Here is a 20,989-nt window from a genome sequence, read left to right as displayed (position 1 = left end):
GACAGTAATTTTTTTTACCATACAGTCTTCAGTATCCTTTTTATTTTCTGGTCTATGTCCAAAGCAAGTGGACAGAAAACCTCTGTTTGCTTTCTGTGAACCTTGTGTGCATGTGGGTGTCTGGTGGATTATATATCTTATTTATTCTGTAGTATTTCACACAGTAAAATCCAAAGGTTTCTCATATGATTTTAATGGCCTAAATAAGTTAGGGAAGCACATTTTGTACAGGAAAAAGAAATGTCCAAAGAATGTTAGACAATAGCAAGTGAACAAATTAGAGGAAATGTCTTCTTGTATTACACAGCATGTTTTCACAGTGAAAAAAATAATACAGACCAAAGAACGAATTCACAATAATAGAGATTCTTCAATAGGGTGGCTTCATTAATGCATATTGCTCATCAGCAATAAAACAGATAGGACCTGCTTATATGTGCATAATAAATAAGTCACAATCACCTGGCTACACAGCCAGAACAAGCCCTCCCTGCAGATATACAACTTGTTTGGCATTCTTTCAAGCATACTGTATAAATAGGCAAGACCAAAATAGAGATCTGTTGCTTTTTTGTACAAAGAAACTCAGATAAAAATAATCTGCAAAATCAGCTTTCATGAGAAATGCAGTTTAAGAATACCTTTAGTATATACATCTTCCTGTGCATATGTTGTTTAATATCTTTATGGGGGGAAAAGTACCATAGTAGTGCAATAGAACTTGATAGGCAAACAACTCAGGCCGAATGCCCTGCATGAAGAGCATGGAATCACATTTCCGCTCAAAGGAAAAAATCTCTTCATTCTTACTTGGACTTTTGATATCTAAGTGGAAAATTTCTGCAAGGACAATGGGGTTGTATCCACTGAAGTCAGTGCACTGAGAGAACTGCTTCCATCAGCAGAACAGGAGAATAATTTTTCCCTTCCTGCCTTCCTAGCAGAGGCCCTTGCACACCTCAAATTCTGCTCAGGGGAACCCTGACTGACAGTGCTAAGGGTTGCCAGAGGAGAAGAAAGGGAAGAAAAAATCTTATTGCAGCAGCAGACTTCCACCAACGCAATGCTGGATTTAATGTCATATTATAAGATCCTTCGGTATGTGGATTCAACTCAAGATCATTACAAGTCACAGCTTAAATATGTATTTCTAGCTTCTCATAATGCAATGGCACTATTTTGAAATGTAAACCATATTTTCCTTTCAGCCACAAAATCTTCGACATAAAGAGGGCCCTTAAATATCTGAAGAACTAATGACTGAAGAACAAAACAGGTATATAAATTCTGCTCCATATTAACTTTTCATCTTGCCAGAGCAACTGCTAAAATGTCATACTATGAAGCCCAAAATTACCTTGGAGGCAAATCTAAAGTATTAATTTTCTTTATATGTAGAAAAGATGTGCATAACCTGACACCTGAAGCAAAATGGTTTTATTTGGATAGTTATTTTACTGCTGAATTATATATTGACTGTTGTTCACTAGGCTAGTTAATTATAAATCAAAATCAGTGGCAATATAAAAAGTTAGATATGCAATCAGTTATAAACCTGGCAGTATTTTAGGTACAGGTATTCTGCCCTCAAAAAGTCTTGTGATGGAATGATAAAAGTGTTAAGAAAATCTTTAAATCTCTGGAGCTCCAGCAAGACATCTGCATTTAGTGTATCTTACTTGTCTTCATGCAAGCTCTGGTCAGTTAAAAAAAAGATGGTTTGCAGCAGGGTATAAATTGAAGATCATCTTTTTTGATAAAAGGTATGAGCAGGCTTTTCTCCTTTGTGATTCTGGTTAAATGTACAAAATATAATTTAATAAAAATAAAAAATGGATAAAAATATAATCCATGCACAAATCTTCACTGAGTTTTTAAAAATTAACCAGCGCATGAATTAAACATTCAAATTACTACTTCTTCTGCTTATCCAATTGTATGTGTCTATCACTAACCATTTTACATTCATGCTATAAATGAATGCTCTCATCTAACAAAGCTTCTGCATTAAGTTAGATGTGAAACTTCCATTACTGTTCCGTACAGCTGAAAGTTTGTTTTCACTGATAAATCCATTTGTACAGCTTTTTAACACCTTTCCCCATTTTGATTAAAAGGCAAAATAAATAAAGCTTAGAGAGAGGAAAAGCTCCTTAGATTTTGGGCATTATATTTTATGTTTTTAGCCCCCTCAAACAGATGTTGGTCTCTTCAGCACATGGAATGGACTAGCCAGGATTGTTTTTCTTCCTCTTACTTGGACTGTGGGTAGGGTCTTGTTTCAGTTCTTGGTACTGCACCTGTTCAAACACAAAGTTCAGAGAAGAAGTTTAAGTTTTAAGAAGACTTTAAAAAAATTTCCCATGTAAAGGATAAAAAAAAATTCATTTTGCCCTTAGAGGGTTTGATTGAAATATAAAAAATCTTAATGAATCTCCAGTTCAAAAGGAAAAACAACACAAAGGCAATCTTAAAAATGCTCCCTTCCCATTCACCCCAACCCACAATCATGTGACATTACTTAACAATTTACAGCTTCTGTTTTAGCATCGGCAGGGATTCTTTTAAAATCTGCAGTATCCAAGTGTCTTTCAGGATGAGGAACCTGTGGCCCCATGGAGTGGAGAACCTGCTACTTCCTACTGACCTAAAATCATTCCCCTATTGAATCCAATTGTGGGTGCCTTCCCGGGACCCCAGCATTTTGGTTAACAATTTGCATCAGCCCAGATTATTGGACATATTGGCTGGGCATGTTGGAAACTGTAATACAAGGACATCACAGGATATCAACCCCGCTATACAAATTTGGGAAGGGATTGAGGGTATTTGGCCCCAAGCTGAAGGAAACATTCTTAGCTCAAAAAGCTTTCTGCAAATAGGATTTTTGTGGACAGCAGGGTTGAAAATCATGTAGTCTCCCAGATTTAGTAGGACTACAGCTTCCAGCAATCCTTGGTAGCATGGGCAATGGCAAGCAATGAATGGTAGGAGTTAGAATCCAACAACATTTGGAAGGCTGCACTTTGTGGGCCTCTTGTGTAAAGGATGCGATTATCTTAAGTACATGTAAATTCCCTGTCATCATGTAAGTTAAAAAAATGTGCAAGCAAGCAAGCAAAAAATGGTGGTAGCCATATTACATGGTCATCTTGAAGCTATACTGAGCAAAACAGTCTGCTCTTGCCTATGCACTGATCCTTCTGTTTTCACCATCATAGTCCAGTTAGTTAAATGATACCTGAAGGAGAGGAGTGCTGACTAGAAGGTAGCCTGTTGCCTGAGATTCACACAAGAGCTTCAGCCCAGCAAGGTTTTTTGTTTTACTTTTCCTATCTAAATAACCAATTCCCTGTCCTGTAAAACAAAATCTTTTTGAATGTCCTTTAGGTTTTAAAAGCATTTTTCCATATAGCCTGGGGAATGCTGTGAACACAAGCTTATTTAATATGGGAAACTACTTATACAGTTCTCTGCATTCTAGACAATATTATCTGTACCACTCTAACAGATTCTTGAATCAGCTTGTATGAACTTTTAAGGCTACATACTATCCCTCCCATAAATGAAAAATTCAAATGCATTTCCATTATAAAATCTATAGATCTTTGATAATGATCAGAAGCCTGAAATGCTTTACATTGATATACTGTGTTGTCCATCTGCCATAGATATAACAGTATTTCTGAGTTTGTCTGTGTGTTTGAAAATGAACTAAATCTCATGAACTTTTATAAAACTGCTAAAACAAAAATAAACCCTAAGTATTAAAATTCTAGGCAAAAAATTAATACCAATTTTACAAGAGGTCTCCAATTTTATGACCATGAGCCATTGGTATATTTATATCATTATTCCATTTGGTTCTCTGAGATGTACTCCAACTATAGCACAACAAAGTAATGAAAGAAGGCCAGAAATCTGTATCACCCCCCTAGCTACATAAGTACCCTAGTAAGCAGTATCTGCCAGCTCAACCTTTCGGGCAATAGCTGCTGTAAGTGACTAGGGTCTGCTCCCCTGTTCATTGAGAAGCAGCTGACTGATATTTTCATACCTTTCTTTAAGTGATCTCCAGTATGACAGCTGAAAGCACACTCCTGGCTGCAATTCCCTCTCCCACCAGATTACTCATGGGAGGATGGTGGTGGAAATGTCAGTGTCAGCCAGCTGATTTCCAACTGACAGGGGACCAGACCTCTGTTGCTCGCAGTGGCTACAGCTTAGTAAGTGGAGACTGAAGGACTTTCCTAGTTCCTACATATTCCCTAAAGTAGTAAATACATCGGGATAATGAATATGAACCAGTCACAAATGTGTAACTCTGGGTTAGGCATTTACCTTAGTGAATTCTGGACATTTGCCTTTAAAAACTGAAAAGTGACATTTTGGCACCGTATGAAACAATTTTTTAAATGTTGACTTTTTAAATAAACAAAGTAATTGCCGGAATATGCTAGTTAGGTATTTCACGGTCAAAGATATACACACCATTTGTACATCTGAAGGAACTCTGGAGAGGAAGTCTAGTAGTTCATTGTTATCAATTGCGTATGGACTTCGGAGCTTCTTTGTAAATTTATTGATACCTAAAATAGAGTGATGATATATATATATATATATATATATATATATATATATGAGTAAATTATTGATTTATAATGTTAACATTAGATCCACTGAATAGACAGACAGAAGTCAAGAATGGGTTTATAGCCAGTCCTATTACTCTTATTTCCTTCCATTTTAATTTTTGGAAGGCCTAAATCCAATTGTTAGTACCACCTGAAGTAAGCTTATTTGAGTAAACAAAATTTGCACAAATGGTGACATAGCAAGTTCCCATGAACTTCCCATTATGCTACCACAAGAAATGCATATTGCAGCTGTTCAGAGATTGCATCCAACAAGCTAGTACAGTGGGCCCTTGATATTCACTGGGTTCTAGTTCCAAGACTCCCCATGGATACCAAAATCCATAGGTGATCAAGCCCCATTAAGTACAATGGCATAGTAAAATGGTGTCCCTTATATAAAATAGCAAAACTCAAACTTGTAGGAATTTATATATTTTTAAATATTTTTAAGCCATGGATGCTTGAATTCATGGATACAGAATTCGTAGATACAGGGGGAATGACTGTATACATACTGTAGCAAGGTAAGCATTCCATACATGTTATGCCCTCACATAGTGTGTGCAATTTTCAACCCATGTGGCTTCTCAGAATCTTTCTAAGTAAAATGAAGCAATCTTCAAGCTTTTAAACATAGAAACACAAAGCAGCCTTTAATACTGTCAGACAGAATATTGCTGAGATCCTGTACAGCACAGTGTAGCATAATAGTTCCACATGTGGAACTACATTACTGCTGGCTATTCAACAACTTCCCGGAATTACCACTGAGGCATTGCAGGCATTCTGTGACTGGTGGAGACTTGGGTGGAGATCAAAGAAGCATCTAGCTATATTCTTGTAGCCAGATGAAGAATGATTATACAGTCCACCCTCCCCATATGTGGGGAATCCATTCCATCCCCCCTCCCCACATATGGGGAAAAGAGTGTATGCTCAAGCCCCATAGACAATAATGGGGTGTGTGCTCGCGGTTGTGCACAGAGTACACGGCGCGAGCATGCGCCCCATTATTTCTGCTGGGGCTTGCCTTCCGCATTAGCTCAAAGCCGTGGAAGGCAAGGCTGCCTATATGGAGGGCCGACTGTATCATCTTCTGGAGTCCTCCAGGTATCTTACCAGATGATGCAATCATTCTGTATCTGGCTATAGAGATATAAACAGATGCTTCTCCAATCCCTTCCTCCACCAGCCATGAAATGGTCTGGAGGCTGCTGCAGCAGCTTAATGGTAACACTTTGGTTACTGAGAACAGTGCCAACCTATGCAACAACTACAAAAATATCTACATGAGCGTAAGGTGACCTCGCCTCTGCATATGTCTCTAACAGGATGGCAGCTACTACATGTCTATTCCCAGGGTAAGCCCTAGCATTTGGCAGTTGCTTCAGATGGCAGATATTTGGGGGGGGGGGGGGGGGATAAGAAGCAATAACAACATGTTAGATGGCCGTGTCCCATTTAAACTAGCCAAATAGATAAATAGTAAGTCCCACATGAAGATGTGGTTAAAATAAGTTTCAGCTGCTAGTCTGAGCAGTTTCTGCACACCAGGTGACATACTGGACTTCACCACAGGGAGCCAAATATTCTGTACTGCTGCATTCATCAGAAATTTTCCAGCACTAATTTTTGTTAAGTATGCAATAACTCTTCTGAAATACATAGAAAGGAGCTAATCTGGGTGATCACATGATGGTTTTGTTAGCCATTAATTTCTATAGCCCAGGAATACTTCATGAGAGCTATCTTGTGCACAATTATGATAAGAACTATATTCAATAAACTCATGGTGTATTTTCCACTATTTGTCATTCTAAAGTACAGGCACACAAAGGCATGAGTACAAAATAAAGCATCATACTCCTCTGATGTAATGTATAGCTTTGCCTTTTCTGTTCATTTTAAAGGTGACCCCACATTGCTGATTCCTAAGAGATGCCTTATTATTTTTTTCATTTGATAAAGGACAAAAAAAAGTATATGGTCATAAATGTGCTATACAAATTTCAGCTACTGTTTTCTGTATACGTGGTAAAAATAAATCAGAGTAATATCTAGACAAAACTACAGCTTGATGTATGAAGAATCCTCATGAATGCATGTTTATAGTATGATGAAGTCTAAAGTACTAGACAAGAAAAATGCATTTTTCAGGTGGATCTAAATCTTTACACAGTTGTGATTTCTAAGTAACCTGTCTGTTTCCATTACATAGTAGCTTCATGATCATAAATAGAGACAACTATGGACAATATAACTCATCCTTTGAAAAACAGTTTGTTCTATGTTGCACAGACAGCTTTGGTGGGGAAAAAGGCTTTACTTACCCCAGACAAGGACAATATATCTCAGTGGAATGAAATACAGGATGACTGTGAACACACAGAGGGCTACAATGGCCAGCCAGCTTAAGAATGGAACAGTCCAGTTGAATGTACTGAATGAAAAATTAACAGAAGTCAGAAATATAATAACTTCACAGAACAGAATTAATAAAAGAACAAGCACCAGGCAGGCAGAATATAGATCTATAAATGGAACAAAATTTGTCTTCAGTGAGAGAACCAAAATAGTTTATGAATACATGGATGAAGAATGCGATGTCTATGCTGGAGTTTGAAGCCACTCCTGAGAAAGTGGGCTTTGTGCTCTCCCATGATGTAGAGAAGGGTTGTCTTTGAATTCCACAGCATTTGTTCTTCGTGCAAAACTTGAAAGAGCTTCCATGCCTTCCTCATACAATCTCTTGTCCCAGTATTTCCCTTCTTTCAAAATTTCTTTCAAGGGAAGTAACAAAAGTCTTTGTCATGCCTTCAGGACCAAACTCAGATCAGAGGAAAAAGTTGCTGCCAATCTGATGGTTTGCTATAACCTTTTTATACATGCAAGGATGATTCAGGATACAAACTAGCTCCAGGCATGTCCAGGATACATTTGGTCATCTTTACAGGTTCTTAATTAACAGTGCTATGCTTTTTAACTATAATTCATTTTTCCCCAACCAGGAATATGCTGCTGCTCCTGTTCTTGACTGGATATTTTTTCTAAAGTCCTGATCAAAATGACAGTAGTTTTATATCAGCAATGGCAGGTTATGCTGTGGTTTGTAGTACATCATAACAAGATGTTTGTTCATTGTCTAAAATATGTAATGTTTAGCAACTTGATAGAGGAGAAGCACACCTGAACACCATCTGAGAGCAACCGAACATCAATATGTCAACACTTACTTCTTTATCCTTTCTCCAAAGGAAGCCACTTCATCAAGGATGTTCTGGACACTGACACATACTTCCTGGATGGCATAGAGCTTATTCATAAATCCTTTCTTTTCACTGTCCTGAGGATTATGAGAAAGAGGCCGAATCAGCAGCAACAGGCAAGATTTGTTGGTCATAATGGAATTATTATAGCTTTTCGTAGAAACACATGGCAGATACTATTTTAGTACATTTTAAATGAACACTGTATATACATTAATAGGCTATTTTCCTGTACTTTGAACTGTGAGCACCGAGGGTATAAGAAAATGAGTACACATTCGTGGCTCTCATCATCTGTCACTGTATCAGTTTGCTAGATATGTTTCAATAATTTCACAACTTGGTTTATTATTATTTTTATATGTTGAGGATGCCAGTTTCATATCCTGTGCACTTTGGTAAGAGATAAGTATCAATATATTACTAGTTCACATTTCTGAAATGCATTTTCTTCTGTTGACAGGAGTATATCTACATTTCATAAAAGCTTCTCTAGAAGTACAAGCAGTAAGAAACAAAAGACAACCTTAGTTCTCAAGACAGTTGCTCTTAAAATGGTTTGCCAAGGCTTCTATGCTTGCACCTATTTTTCACACAAGGAGTGACGTAAAAAAGAGACTACAGTGAGAATAGGAGGGTAACAGACACCAAGACAAAGACTTTAATATTACAGGCCAGGATTTGTTTCATTCACTGACTCAGCTGCCAAATAATGCCTCTCTCAGCCCATTTGCTGGGAAGATCATGGGGTAGAGTGCAGTGTGATATCCCCACTACAACTTGGAGATAAGGTTAAAAAGCTAGTCCCTGAGCTGGGCTGTTGCCTTTTTACCCCACTGCAAGATCTTGTGAGGAAACTATCTTAGTTACAACAATTACATGTCCCAGATAAAGGTTAACAGGCAGAAGCATACATTAAAAGTGAATTATAAAGGACAATGGTTGCGATGACAGAGGCAAAAATACCACGGGTAGTAACAGTGGCATCCCCACACTGGGTGACACCTGGTGCAGGAGGTGGGGCTTCTGGGGTAAGGGCTTCCAGGGCAGCACATGCTCCCTGCCCTCATGCCACCCCATCATTTTCCCAATGAGGAAAGAATGGGATAGTGAGTGGCGAGAAGCATGTCAGGGGATGGTGTGTGGGGACAACAAGGGGGAGGGCCTGACCTGGTGTCACCCCCTTCTGAGGTGTCACCCAGTGTAGGCCCCACCACTGCACACACACACACACTGGTGCCACCACTGGGTAGTAAGCCTTATTGTCCGGTGGGTTAAATTCCTTCCTGGACCCCATCAATGCGTGACCACAACTATCATGGCAATGCCTTTAAAATACATTAAATAAAAGTGGAGAGGATGTGAGAGTCAAAGAGTGTCAGAACTCCAAAGCCAATTACTGATCAATATTCACATTCACCTTGGTTACTGTTCATATTGGGTAATTGCTTTAATTATAGTTCTGTCTATCTTTGCATTGCTTTGCTAAGGGGGATGGGGTGCTTGGGACGGATTGCAGCTTAGGATTGGAATGCACTGTTTAATTAGCTGGAGACATCTGCGGAGACTGTCCAAGGTCAGGTTGGTTTCTCAGGCATCGTTAGCTTGGGAAGCAAAGGGGGGAAAGAAGGTGGAGAGGAGAAAAGGCGGGAGAGGAAAAAAGGTGGGGGCTTGAGTACTTTTAACTTGGTGTTTGAGGCTTGGCTTTCAGATTTCACTGAAAAGTCTGTCTGTTCACTTTCATCTGTATCTCAATAAACTTCACTGCTTTTAAGCAAGTTGCGGTTGTGGATCACTGGTGGAAGTTGGCGGATCTTACAGTCAGTGAAATCTACTGTAATCTACTTGTCATCATGACTGAAGTGAAGGTGCAGGTTGAACCATCCGATCTGGAGATCGAGGTGGTGGAAGACACCGGGGCCCTCGGGACCGAGGGAAAGAGCGGCGTCGAGGAACGCCAGGGAGCAAGGCCCAAGACAGGGACCAGCTCAGAGGACCAACCAGAGGACTGGTGGTACCTGCCAGCGGGGACCGGGAGACACCGGCGCCGGGCTGGCAGACTGACGGCGTGGAACCAAGGACTGGGGGAAGCTATGTTGCAGAGCCCCGGACCTGAGGACCTATCGGAGGAGGTGGCAGGTGTCAAGGACGACATCCGTCAACTGAAGGAGATGATGGCCACCCTGATGCCCAAGGAAGGGAAGAAACCGGGGCAGGAAGCCCGAAAGGCACCCGCACTCGCCGCCGCCCGGGCCGCCCGTCCAGTGGAACTGGAGGAGGACGTCGACTCGGAGATGGAGGACGAGGATGACCAGAGCTCAAGGCCGCCCTCTTGTCGGAGAGGAGTGGGGGGAACCTCACGAATTCGTCGGGGAGAAGCAGAGGCGCTGCGCGAGCTGTTGGCGGGCAAGCTGGAGGCCAAGTTCAACGGGGACCCGGAACAGCTCCCATTCTTCCTCGCGCAGGTGGCGGGGCACATGCGGGCTCGAGGGGACTACTTCCCGGACGAAGCCGAGAAGGTGAGATGCGTGGCCGGCCGACTGGAGGGCCAAGCGGCTCAGTGGCTAGTGCAGCTGTATGATTGTGGGGCACCCGAGCTGCGGTCCCTGGACGCCTTCATGACAGCACTTCGAGCCCGGTTCGAGGACCCGTTCCGCGTGGATCGGGCAAAGGCCAAGTTCGCCACCCTGCAGCAGGGAAGTCGATCCGTGGCAGAATACGTGTTGGAGTTCCGGAGCGTGGCTGCAAACATTCCGGATTATCCGGACGCGATGATGACCCGCCAGTTCCAGGATGGCCTCCGCGCAGACCTGCTAGAGTGGATCCTGATGAGAGAAACGCCTGCGGGCCTACAAGAGTGGATTCGTTGTGCCGGCGAGGCGGAGGCCACCAGGGAGCGGATTCGGCTTGCCAAGCAGCGAGCAGCTTTCCAACAAGGGAAGGTGGCTGCGACCCCGGGCCGAGAAGGCAGACCCAAGACTTCGGCGGAGGTGGAGAAGCAGCGCCGGATGAGACTGGGCCTGTGTTTGGCATGTGGGAAAAAGGGCCACATGATTGCGACCTGCCCGGATAGGGCCACCGGCAAAAAGACCCCCAAGGCGGCGCCAGGCGGTTCCGGAGGCCCAGGGAAAGGGGCCGCCGGCCAGGCTGCCGAGCCGGCCGGGGCCGAGGACGAGCGTCCAGCTGGATCGGCCCAAGACCAGGCCATTCCGGATTTGGTGAGTGGAGGGATCTCCATTTATTACTTGGAAGTTAAATTGGGACATAAAATAAAAGGGACTACAGAGCCAATGCTGGCAGCTCTGGACTCGGGGTGCACCCGATGTCTAATCAGCGAAAAGCTGGTGCAATCGCTCCAGATTGAACAGGAGCCTTTGCCAGAGTCAATCCCTTTCCTGCAGATGGATGGGACGGTCATGGGGGGAAAACCCAGCAGTCATCAGACTGAGAAACTTATGCTTCAGGTTTCGGGACATTGGGAAACCCTCCGGTTTGTGGTTGGGCCCACCAGGGGTTGCGATTTAGTGTTGGGAATAGACTGGCTGGCGTTTCACAACCCATTCATCAATTGGAAAACCAAGCAGTTGGTGTTCAACGACCCTGGGTGTAGTAAACATGTGGCGCCTGCAGGGAACATGGGGAGAGAGCCGCACCGTGCCACTGCGGTGACGGTCTATGGCCCTTACCCAAAAGCGACAGTCAACCGGCTACAGGAGATGGGGAGTTTCCCAGAGGTCTATAAGGATTTGAGTGCAGTGTTTGAGGAAACTGAGTGTGACCTCTTGCCGCCTCACCGAGACACAGACTGTGCCATTGAATTGACCCCCGGGGCCCCACTCCCTAAACCCAAACTGTACTCCATGACTCCAAGGGAGATGGTGACATTGAAGGAGTTCATTAACAAGAATTTGGCTAGAGGGTTCATCCGCCCCTCCAGCTCACCGTTCGGTGCGCCAGTGTTTTTCAGGGAAAAGAAGGATGGGTCCCTGCGGTTGGTGACAGATTACAAGAACTTGAATGCTATCAGCACTTGTAGCAAATATCCCCTTCCATTGATGAAGGACATGTTGAGCAGATTGGCCACGGGGAAGATTTTCACCAAATTGGACTTAAGGGATGCTTACTTTCGAGTAAGGATTAAGGAGGGGGATGAATATAAGACCGCATTCCATTGCCCGTTGGGGGCGTTTGAATACCTAGTCCTCCCGTTTGGCCTTGCGGGGGGGCCTTCGTGTTTCATGCAGCTGATCCATGAGGTGCTGCAGGACTTGCTGTACGAAGGGGTGCTGGTATATTTGGACGACATTCTCATTTACTCCCCGGACCTTCCCAGCCATGTGAAACTGGTGCGAAAGGTGTTGCAAAGGCTGTTAGAGAACAAACTGTATGTTAAACTGTCTAAATGTGAATTTCACACAGATAGTTTGGAGTTCTTGGGATATAGAGTGTCCACCCGGGGATTACAAATGGACCCACATAAAGTACAAGATGTCATGAACTGGCCGCAACCAAAAACCCGCAAACAGGTGCAACGATTTCTAGGGTTTGCTAACTTTTACAGACAGTTCATCCCCAATTTTGCTCAAATTGCATTACCCATCACCAATCTGTTAAAAACCAAGGTGGGGGAATCTGGTGAACCTGCAAGTGCTGGAGAACAGGCAGCTCGAATGAAACCCTCCTTTAAAGTGGACTGGACTCGGGAGTGCACAGAGGCTTTTGTGCAGTTAAAGAAATTGTTCAGTACAGAGCCTGTGTTAAAGCACCCAGACCCTGAGCAGCCTTTTGTGGTGCAAGTAGATGCTTCAGATGAAGCAGTGGGGGCAGTGCTGATGCAAAGGGATAGCGAGGGCAAACTGAGGCCTTGCGCCTATTTGTCTAAACGCTTTGATTCTACCCAAAAAGGTTGGCCATGCTGGGAGAAAGAGGCCTATGCCATTAAGAGGGCTTTGGAGGTGTGGAGGCAATTCTTGGAGGGGGCTCCGCACCCGTTCGAAGTGTGGACGGATCATCGAAACTTAGAGGCCCTACAAACCCCCAAGCAGTTGACTCCCAAACAGAGGCGGTGGGCAAAGGAGTTCTATAAGTTCAACTTCACAATAAAGTTCTTCCCTGGTAAAGACAATGTATTGGCAGATGGGTTGTCCAGAATGCATGGCCCTGGACAACAAGAACGTAGTGAACTTCAGACTCTGTTCTCCTCCAAACAATTGGGGCTGGGAGTGACCACGCGCTCCCAGGCCAAAAAGGAGCAGGACTCTAGCTTGGAAGCTCTAGACCCCATGGTGAGAGAAATTTTGGAGGCATATGAAACAGATGAGGAGTTGGCAGGCCTAAAGACTGAACTCCAATGCTCAGAGCAGGGAGTATGGACCAAAGATGGGAAAATATATGTGCCTGGGGCCTGCAGGTCTAAAGTGCTGGAACTATGTCATGATGTCAAAGCCGCAGGTCATTGGGGTTTCATTAAAACCTGGCTGACACTAAGCTCCAAGTACTGGTGGCCCAAAGCTCGTAAAGGGGTGGAGGCTTATGTACAGGGGTGTTCAATTTGTGCCAGAGCCAAACCCCACACGGGCAAGCCGAGTGGCCTATTGCAGCCGGTGGAGACCCCATCTAGGCCTTGGCAACACATTGCAATGGACTTCATTACTGACTTGCCAGAAAGCAAAGGCAAAGACACCATTTGGGTTGTTACGGACTTGTTTTCCAAACAGGTGCACTATGTGGGTTGCAAAGGGGTCCCCACTGCATCCAAACTGGCTGACCTTTTCATTGAAAACATATACAAGTTCCATTGTTTGCCGGACAAGATTCTGTCCGACCGGGGATCGTCCTTCACTTCCAAATTTTGGAGGTGTTTGCAAGACAAGTTGGGGGTGCAATTGGCGTTCAGCTCTGCTTTTCACCCCCAGACGGACGGTCAGACGGAAAGGGTTAATCGGAGCCTGGAGGTCTATTTAAGGTGCTATGTCAATTACCTACAAGATAACTGGATGGACTTGCTGCCCCATGCTGAGGTGGCCTTTAATGTATCTAGTCATGCCAGCATTGGGATGTCTCCTTTTCAAGTGGTGTTTGGATATGAGCCTAGGGTCATCCCCCAACTATCCCCTGAACCAAAGGATCCGGTGCCAGTAGGAAAGTGGAGTCAGCTATTGCGGGACAGTTGGCCTAAAATTGAGGAGGCATTGAAACAGGCCAAATTGGACTACAAGCGCTTTGCTGATCAGCACAGGAAGCCTGGTTGGGACATTCAGGAGGGAGACTGGGTGTTCCTGTCTACCAAGAACTTAAAGTGTAGAGTGCCTTGTAAAAAGTTAGGCCCCAAATTTGTGGGTCCTTTTGCTGTAAAAAGACTTGTTAGTGAAGTGACTGCTGAGTTGGACCTGCCTAAGATGTACAAACACATTAACCCTACATTTCATTTCAGCCTGCTGAAACCTGCTGGGAAGAGAACTGAAGATGAACTGAAGGAACCTGCTCCACTGCCATTGCTCATTGAGGGGGAAGAACATTTTGAAATTGTGAAGATTTTGGACTCTAGGGTCGTAAAAGGGGGCTTAGAATACTTGGTGCAGTGGAAACATTTCCCAGTTGATATGGCTGAGTGGGTGGGGGTTAAACATGTCAATGCTGAGCGGCTGATACATGAGTTTCATTTGGCTTACCCTGATAAACCTAAAATGAGTAAATAGAGCTTTGGGGGGGCAGAGTGTCAGAACTCCAAAGCCAATTACTGATCAATATTCACATTCACCTTGGTTACTGTTCATATTGGGTAATTGCTTTAATTATAGTTCTGTCTATCTTTGCATTGCTTTGCTAAGGGGGATGGGGTGCTTGGGACGGATTGCAGCTTAGGATTGGAATGCACTGTTTAATTAGCTGGAGACATCTGCGGAGACTGTCCAAGGTCAGGTTGGTTTCTCAGGCATCGTTAGCTTGGGAAGCAAAGGGGGGAAAGAAGGTGGAGAGGAGAAAAGGCGGGAGAGGAAAAAAGGTGGGGGCTTGAGTACTTTTAACTTGGTGTTTGAGGCTTGGCTTTCAGATTTCACTGAAAAGTCTGTCTGTTCACTTTCATCTGTATCTCAATAAACTTCACTGCTTTTAAGCAAGTTGCGGTTGTGGATCACTGGTGGAAGTTGGCGGATCTTACAAAGAGCAGAATGAGATCAGTATCAATGGGTGCCCTCCCTTTATATGCCTGAGTGCCAGATCTGACTTAAGACAACCACTCCCATGATCCAGCATTCAGAGCCAACTGCTGTAGCCAGCGAAGCCTCATGGTTGGGCAGTACACCAAAGGGTATCCATGTGACCATGAAGATACCAGCTGTGTCAAGGTCATGCTCTAAGCCTCTCAAGATCTTTGCCTGGTGGACATAAAATGGAATCTAGCAGGGAGGAATGGGGATTCTTAGAAGGGGACTGAAGCTGCCACTTATGAGGAACAGAAGGATCCATTTTTTAGATAGAGTATTTTCAGCATGAAACATATAAAGGTTTGATGCAGACACTGTGCCAAGTCATGCTTTGCAAATATTAACTATTAAGATTGTAGAAATGGTTTTGCAAGCCACAGTTGGCATAAGCTCTAGTTCAGTACAAAGTTTAAAATGTGTGGCTCTGAACAGGCACACTGACTTTTCATTGGTCTGTAACATGCTATTACTTCAGTATGATCAATGACCACTACATTGCAATTTGGTATGTACCTATGAAATTAAATGGACAAAGATGGAATAGTTCTTGTTTGTGTCTGAAGAAGCTTCAACTGGAAAGGGAGTCAAACAAGGCAGCATTCTATCACCCTATTTGTTCAACTTGTATGCATAAAATATCATATGGAGAGTATGTTACCCCAAGGACTGGACCCCTGCACCTCTCCTTTTTCTCAATATCAAGTTGATATCAGAAGGAATGCTTGACACATGTAGCTGAGAGGGTTCCCCCAGTGCAACAGCATATTGCCAAAGATAGATCAATCAAGATCAGAATTTCCATAAGCCATCACTGGAGTGATGGGGGTGACAGACATGGTTTACAAGTGAACAAAAATCCAAGAATATTTCCCTCTGGAAGTGATACCCTATTGTCAAGAGACATTTGCACTGATTGTCTGGTCATTCTCAAGTTCCCTTCTCTTCTCTCCTGAGAACTTAATTTTAATCCCAAAATATGCCCTAGTATACGTTTTGCCCTACATACCTGCTCAGCCACCCCCAGTTCAGTCTCACATGACTCCTCAGCATTGTTGGCAGCTTGCTGAGCCATTTCTATATCACCATGTCCCCAATTGGAGCCCCACTTCTGGAATCAGTACAGTTATCACTTCTGCAATAGCAGTTGCCATTTGCTACTATCTTTTACATAGTTAGTTCTTGGATATGTGCATAGGTGAGTGTCCTTGTGTGAACTGTGATTCTCCTTGATTACAAATAAAACTGCTTTGGACTAGCACTCTAGAATTCTGCTTCTCAGAACCGGTATATATATACCTGCTATGAGTTGACCAAGCCCTCTGGGCTGCTGCAATTGAACTAATGAAATTACCCTTTTAAATATTGATTGTAGGTACCCTCTCAGGACTCTGGCATTTTGGGTAACAGAGGAAGGAGGCATGAAGACTGGAACAAGGAATATCAACAATCTAAAATATGTAAGTGGCACCATATGACTAGCAGTAAATAACCAAGACTTGGAACAATTATAAGGAAAATCAAAGAAGAAAGTGCTGAGGCAGGCTAACTGTTGACAATTAAGAAAACAGAAATTATGACCACAGAAGATTTTCATAAATTCTATGTAGATATGAGGAAACTGAAATAGTTAAAGACTTCCCATAGTTTGGATCAATCACTGATTACAACAGAGATTGAAGAAGAAATCTGAAGATTAGGACTGGGAAGGGCAACTATGAAACAATTATACAAGATCCTGAAGTGCAAAGACATACAACTGAATACTAAAGTTAGGATTGTCCATGCCATCATAATTCCCATTACTATGTATGCATGTGAGAACTGGATGGTGAAGAAAGCAGAAAGAATGAGCCGTGGTGCTGGAGAAGAGTTCTGTAGATATCATGGATGGCTGAAACAAACAAACAAATGGGTTCTGGAACAAATCAAGCCTGAACTCTCCCTAGAAGCCAAGATGACTAAGGTCCTCAACAGACCAGAAAAATATGCTGGCGTGATGGTGGAGAGGGGGTGTGGTGAGCACATGCCACCCGCCCCCAGCATCATGCTGCCCAACCAACTACATGGCGGGCGGCATCATGACATGTCTTTGGTGCAGCGTGTAGACACGCTGTGCCAAAGAGCCACGCAAAAGCCACAGCAGCGATGGCACCCTTTCCACCACACAAAAAGAAACTGCTTTTTGCGGGTTCTTTTTGCGCCGCAGATCTGCTGGGTTGGGGCCATGGTGTGCAGTTGCCGCATCCCCAACCCAGAGCTTCCAGGGGCGCAGCGGCACCACCTATTAACACTGGCCTGCTGAGCCCCTAAATTGAGGCTGTTGTACTTTGGTCTCACCCTGAAAAGGCATAACTCACTAAAAATGATGATAATACTGGGAAAGGCAGTAGGAAAAGAGGAAGACAGCATACTAGATGGATAGACTTACTCAAGGAGGACATGGCCAGGGATGTAGCCAAGGGGGGGGTCCTTCGGGTCCGGACCCCCCCATTAGAAAAATGAATGGTGTGTGCTGCTGCGCCGCCGCACCCAAGCCCCATTATAATGGTGGCACTTAGTCTGGACCCCCCCTTCCTAAAATCCTGGCTACGTCCCTGACATGGCCCTGAATCTGCAGGACCTGAACAGAGCTGTTAAGAACAGGGTGTCTTGGGAGTGTCTCATTCACAGGGTCACCATGAGTCAAGGCAGACATGAAAGCAGTTAACAAGAAATACTACTATATAATTATAGCTGAATATATACAGTGGGCTCTTGGTATCACCTGGGGTTTGGTTCCAGGACCCCAGGGGACATGAAAATCTGTGAATGCTCAAGTCCCATTATATAGAACGATGTAATAAAATGGTACCATTATAACGTAAATTAATGGTGTCCTCTTATCAGTTAACAACAAGCACCATCATCATTTTCCAGGTCCCTGCTTCAGTCTCCATTCCTCCCACAACTCAGTAACCAAACCTGAAGACAAGTGATTTGTTAGGAAGATCAAAGCTTTAGAAATACATATTTATTAAATACACAAATATATCATTGTACAGTTGCAAAAGAGTTCAGTGACAATATCCTTCCCTAGAAATGGTTTAAGACTGAACCACAGTAGTATTATAAAGAATATCCCCTATGAACGTATTCCTTACTTATTCGTTACCTAAAGCCTTAAACATAAATTTGGTTGCTCCTTTTTGCTTTGCCTTTATTTACAAATCAAACTGGAGGAGTGAATCATATTTGAGCATCTAAACATAGGTAAATACCAGTTGAAAATTAACATTTGTTCCAAATAGAGACTCGCTATAATGAGATGTTTATGTATGGCTGAACTATTAGTAATGATAACAACATATATTTAAATGCCATATGTTTCCAGAAGTGGCAATGCACCTTTAAAAAAAACTTGAGATAAATTAATATCAGTTGCTTAGTTTCGTCACGGTTTAACATCATTGCCCTTTGTGAGACTACTTGTCAAACAAGTTGCACTTAATGATTCCTCTTATCTATTAAACTATACATTTTTACTAATATTTTTTCAGTGTTTTATTTCATAAACTTAGAAAATAGTCAGGAATGCAATATATAGCAAATATGATTATACAAATACGTACTGTCATTGTTGGCATCTAGTTTACACAGGGTTTCATTTAAACTAGTTGTGTTACTGCAAGCAGCATTCTTTCCAGCAAATTTTACCATATAAGAGCACCATGAAAAAATTATTCTGTTCAATAAATACTAAATAAACAATAATTTAGCCTCAAGCCAAAACTACTTTCTGTTCCTACTTATGTCTTTTCAGTTTAGATTCCCAGATCTAAGCATATCTTGATCCATCATTAAATCTTGTGTGGAAAGAATGCTATCAGAATAACAAAAACCATACCCCCTTCCTTATATCTCCAGAGTACAATAGGAATTTTCTTTTGGAGATCCTGAAGCTATTTTTCTTTACAAATATTTTAACAAGACCAACTTGTACCTTCTTGAATGCACATCTGTTCCAAATTTTTTCCCTTAATGGAAAGGGCCACTATACACACCTCAGCCTCATCGCACACCCCCGCTTTGGAGCTTAGGGAAAATTTGTTGACATATTCTAAGGCAAGCATAGACAAAACAGCATAGGAAAGAAGAGGTGGCCAAAAGGATAAGGGTTCAGCTTTGCTTAAACTAATTCCACATGCCCCATGGACCATTAGCTGTTTTTTATTTCCTGTTCTAAAGATTTGAAGAGCAAATAATCTGGGTTAGAGAAAAGCCACACTTTCCCCAAAGTATGGTGCTGTGTTAGTGAATAGAAAACATGAACCACCTTCAGTGAACTGAAGTCTTAATAATCCATTTTTCAAACACTACTGGTATTTCCTGTTCAAACTAAGATGGTCTGCAACTGGAATCAATTTTATCATCTGTATGACTACAAATGCCAACTCTCTGGAAATAATTGTCTTTTAAATACTAGGTAAAAGTGCAAACAAGAGTTTTACAGCTATTTAATTTCCATTTTGTGTTTGTGTGTGGTAAGTTTAACCAAAGCAAGCTATTTTTTGATCGGGGAAGCACAGTGAAAATAAAGTATCTGAGCTGTTAGGTTAATCTTTTTATTTGTCTGGAAGTCACATAAAGCAAAAGAAATCCATTGGGGCACAGATGGGTCTAGCTTTGTTTTTTAACCTACATTACAATAAGCTTTATAATATAAGCATTTTAACATGTTACACACCATAAAAACAACTTATGTAGATCTTGATTGATTCAATATATGAGCCATACTACCCAAACAATTACAAACTGGCACAGTATAAAGATAGGTTTCATGCTTGATGTTTGTGAAGGCTCTGAAAAATTTTCTGCCACTCCTACCATGCATTTTCAACACTCCAAAAACAAGAGTGAAGGTGCTGCACAGAAAACATTTAAGTCAGGATTTGTACTTCAAAATGTTCACTTTGGACTCTGTGTATTAAAAAAGACACAAAGGTAAAAAAGTGACACAAATGTTCAGTGCAAAAGTATTAGAGCAAACCATATTTAGCAAACCGTATTTCTGTGACTGAGCCAGCCAGGGCTCTGAGATCATCAGGAGAGGCCCTTTTCTCAGCCCCACTACCATCACAAGCATGGTTGGTGGGGACACTAGAGACAACCTTTTCCATGGCTGCCCCTAGACTGTGGAACGCCCTTCCCAGGGAGGCCAGAATGGCCCCTTCCTTGTTATCCTTCTGCCACCAGGCTAAGACCTTCTACCTTCCTGCAAATTAAAACAATTAGACATACTCCTACCCTCTAGGGGAGCAGAGAACAAACCTGTACCTCCTCTCTATGACAGTGTTGAAGTATTTACAAAGTGTAATGAAGTTACCCCTAAAGTCTTCTCTTCACCAGGGTGAACATGCCCAAGTCCCTCAATCTTTCCTCATATGTTTTGTTCTTAATCTCTTCTCAGTTTTGTTTCCCTTCTCCAAATCTGCTCCAGTTTGTTTATATCCTTCCTAAAATTATCAATAAATGTATCTTGAAGGGAAAAAATCAGAATGCAAGAGGACTTGATATGTATCACACGTGTTAAAAATTATTTTCTTTTTATTTTTTTAACTGAAAGCACATCATTTTAACTCAGAATTGCCAAAAAAGGGCCAGCATTCAAACATTTATGAAAATTAGTTTCATTAATCCTATGGGAAAAACTAAACCGATGAATGTGTGTATGTGCCTTCAAATAATCTGTTGACCTATTGCAACCTCATTAATTTCACTGGATCTTCTCAAATAAAGAATATTCCAAGGTGGTTTTGCCAGTTTTTTCCTCTACAATGTAGTCTACAGCACCTGGTATTCAGCAACTTTCTCCTATCCAAGTACTAATGAGAGCTTACCCTGC

The 20,989-nt window shown here is 42.5% G+C and overlaps 1 protein-coding gene across 1 annotated transcript in view; it reads right to left on the bottom strand.

Annotated features, from left to right (window-relative positions):
- Window positions 1–203: 203 nt before the first annotated feature.
- The window catches only part of LOC149323842 (multiple C2 and transmembrane domain-containing protein 1-like), a 253,115-nt gene continuing 232,329 nt past the window's right edge, over window positions 204–20,989 (bottom strand). Inside the window, exons 18-21 of the mRNA XM_089482469.1 lie at window positions 7,871–7,980; window positions 6,968–7,077; window positions 4,492–4,589; window positions 204–2,300 (exon numbers count right to left, since the gene is read on the bottom strand). Coding sequence (XP_089338595.1) covers window positions 2,229–2,300; window positions 4,492–4,589; window positions 6,968–7,077; window positions 7,871–7,980 — 390 coding nt within the window. The 3' untranslated portion in view covers window positions 204–2,228. The remainder of the gene's footprint in view (window positions 2,301–4,491; window positions 4,590–6,967; window positions 7,078–7,870; window positions 7,981–20,989) is intronic.

This window comes from Sceloporus occidentalis, unplaced genomic scaffold, assembly GCF_023333645.1.
Source record: "Sceloporus occidentalis isolate IW3139 unplaced genomic scaffold, rSceOcc1.0.p SCAF_1, whole genome shotgun sequence".
In the NCBI taxonomy this organism is placed as follows: Eukaryota; Metazoa; Chordata; class Lepidosauria; order Squamata; family Phrynosomatidae; genus Sceloporus; species Sceloporus occidentalis.
The sequence above is the reverse complement of the archived record's forward strand: the minus strand, read 5'-3'. Positions and strand labels throughout refer to the sequence as shown.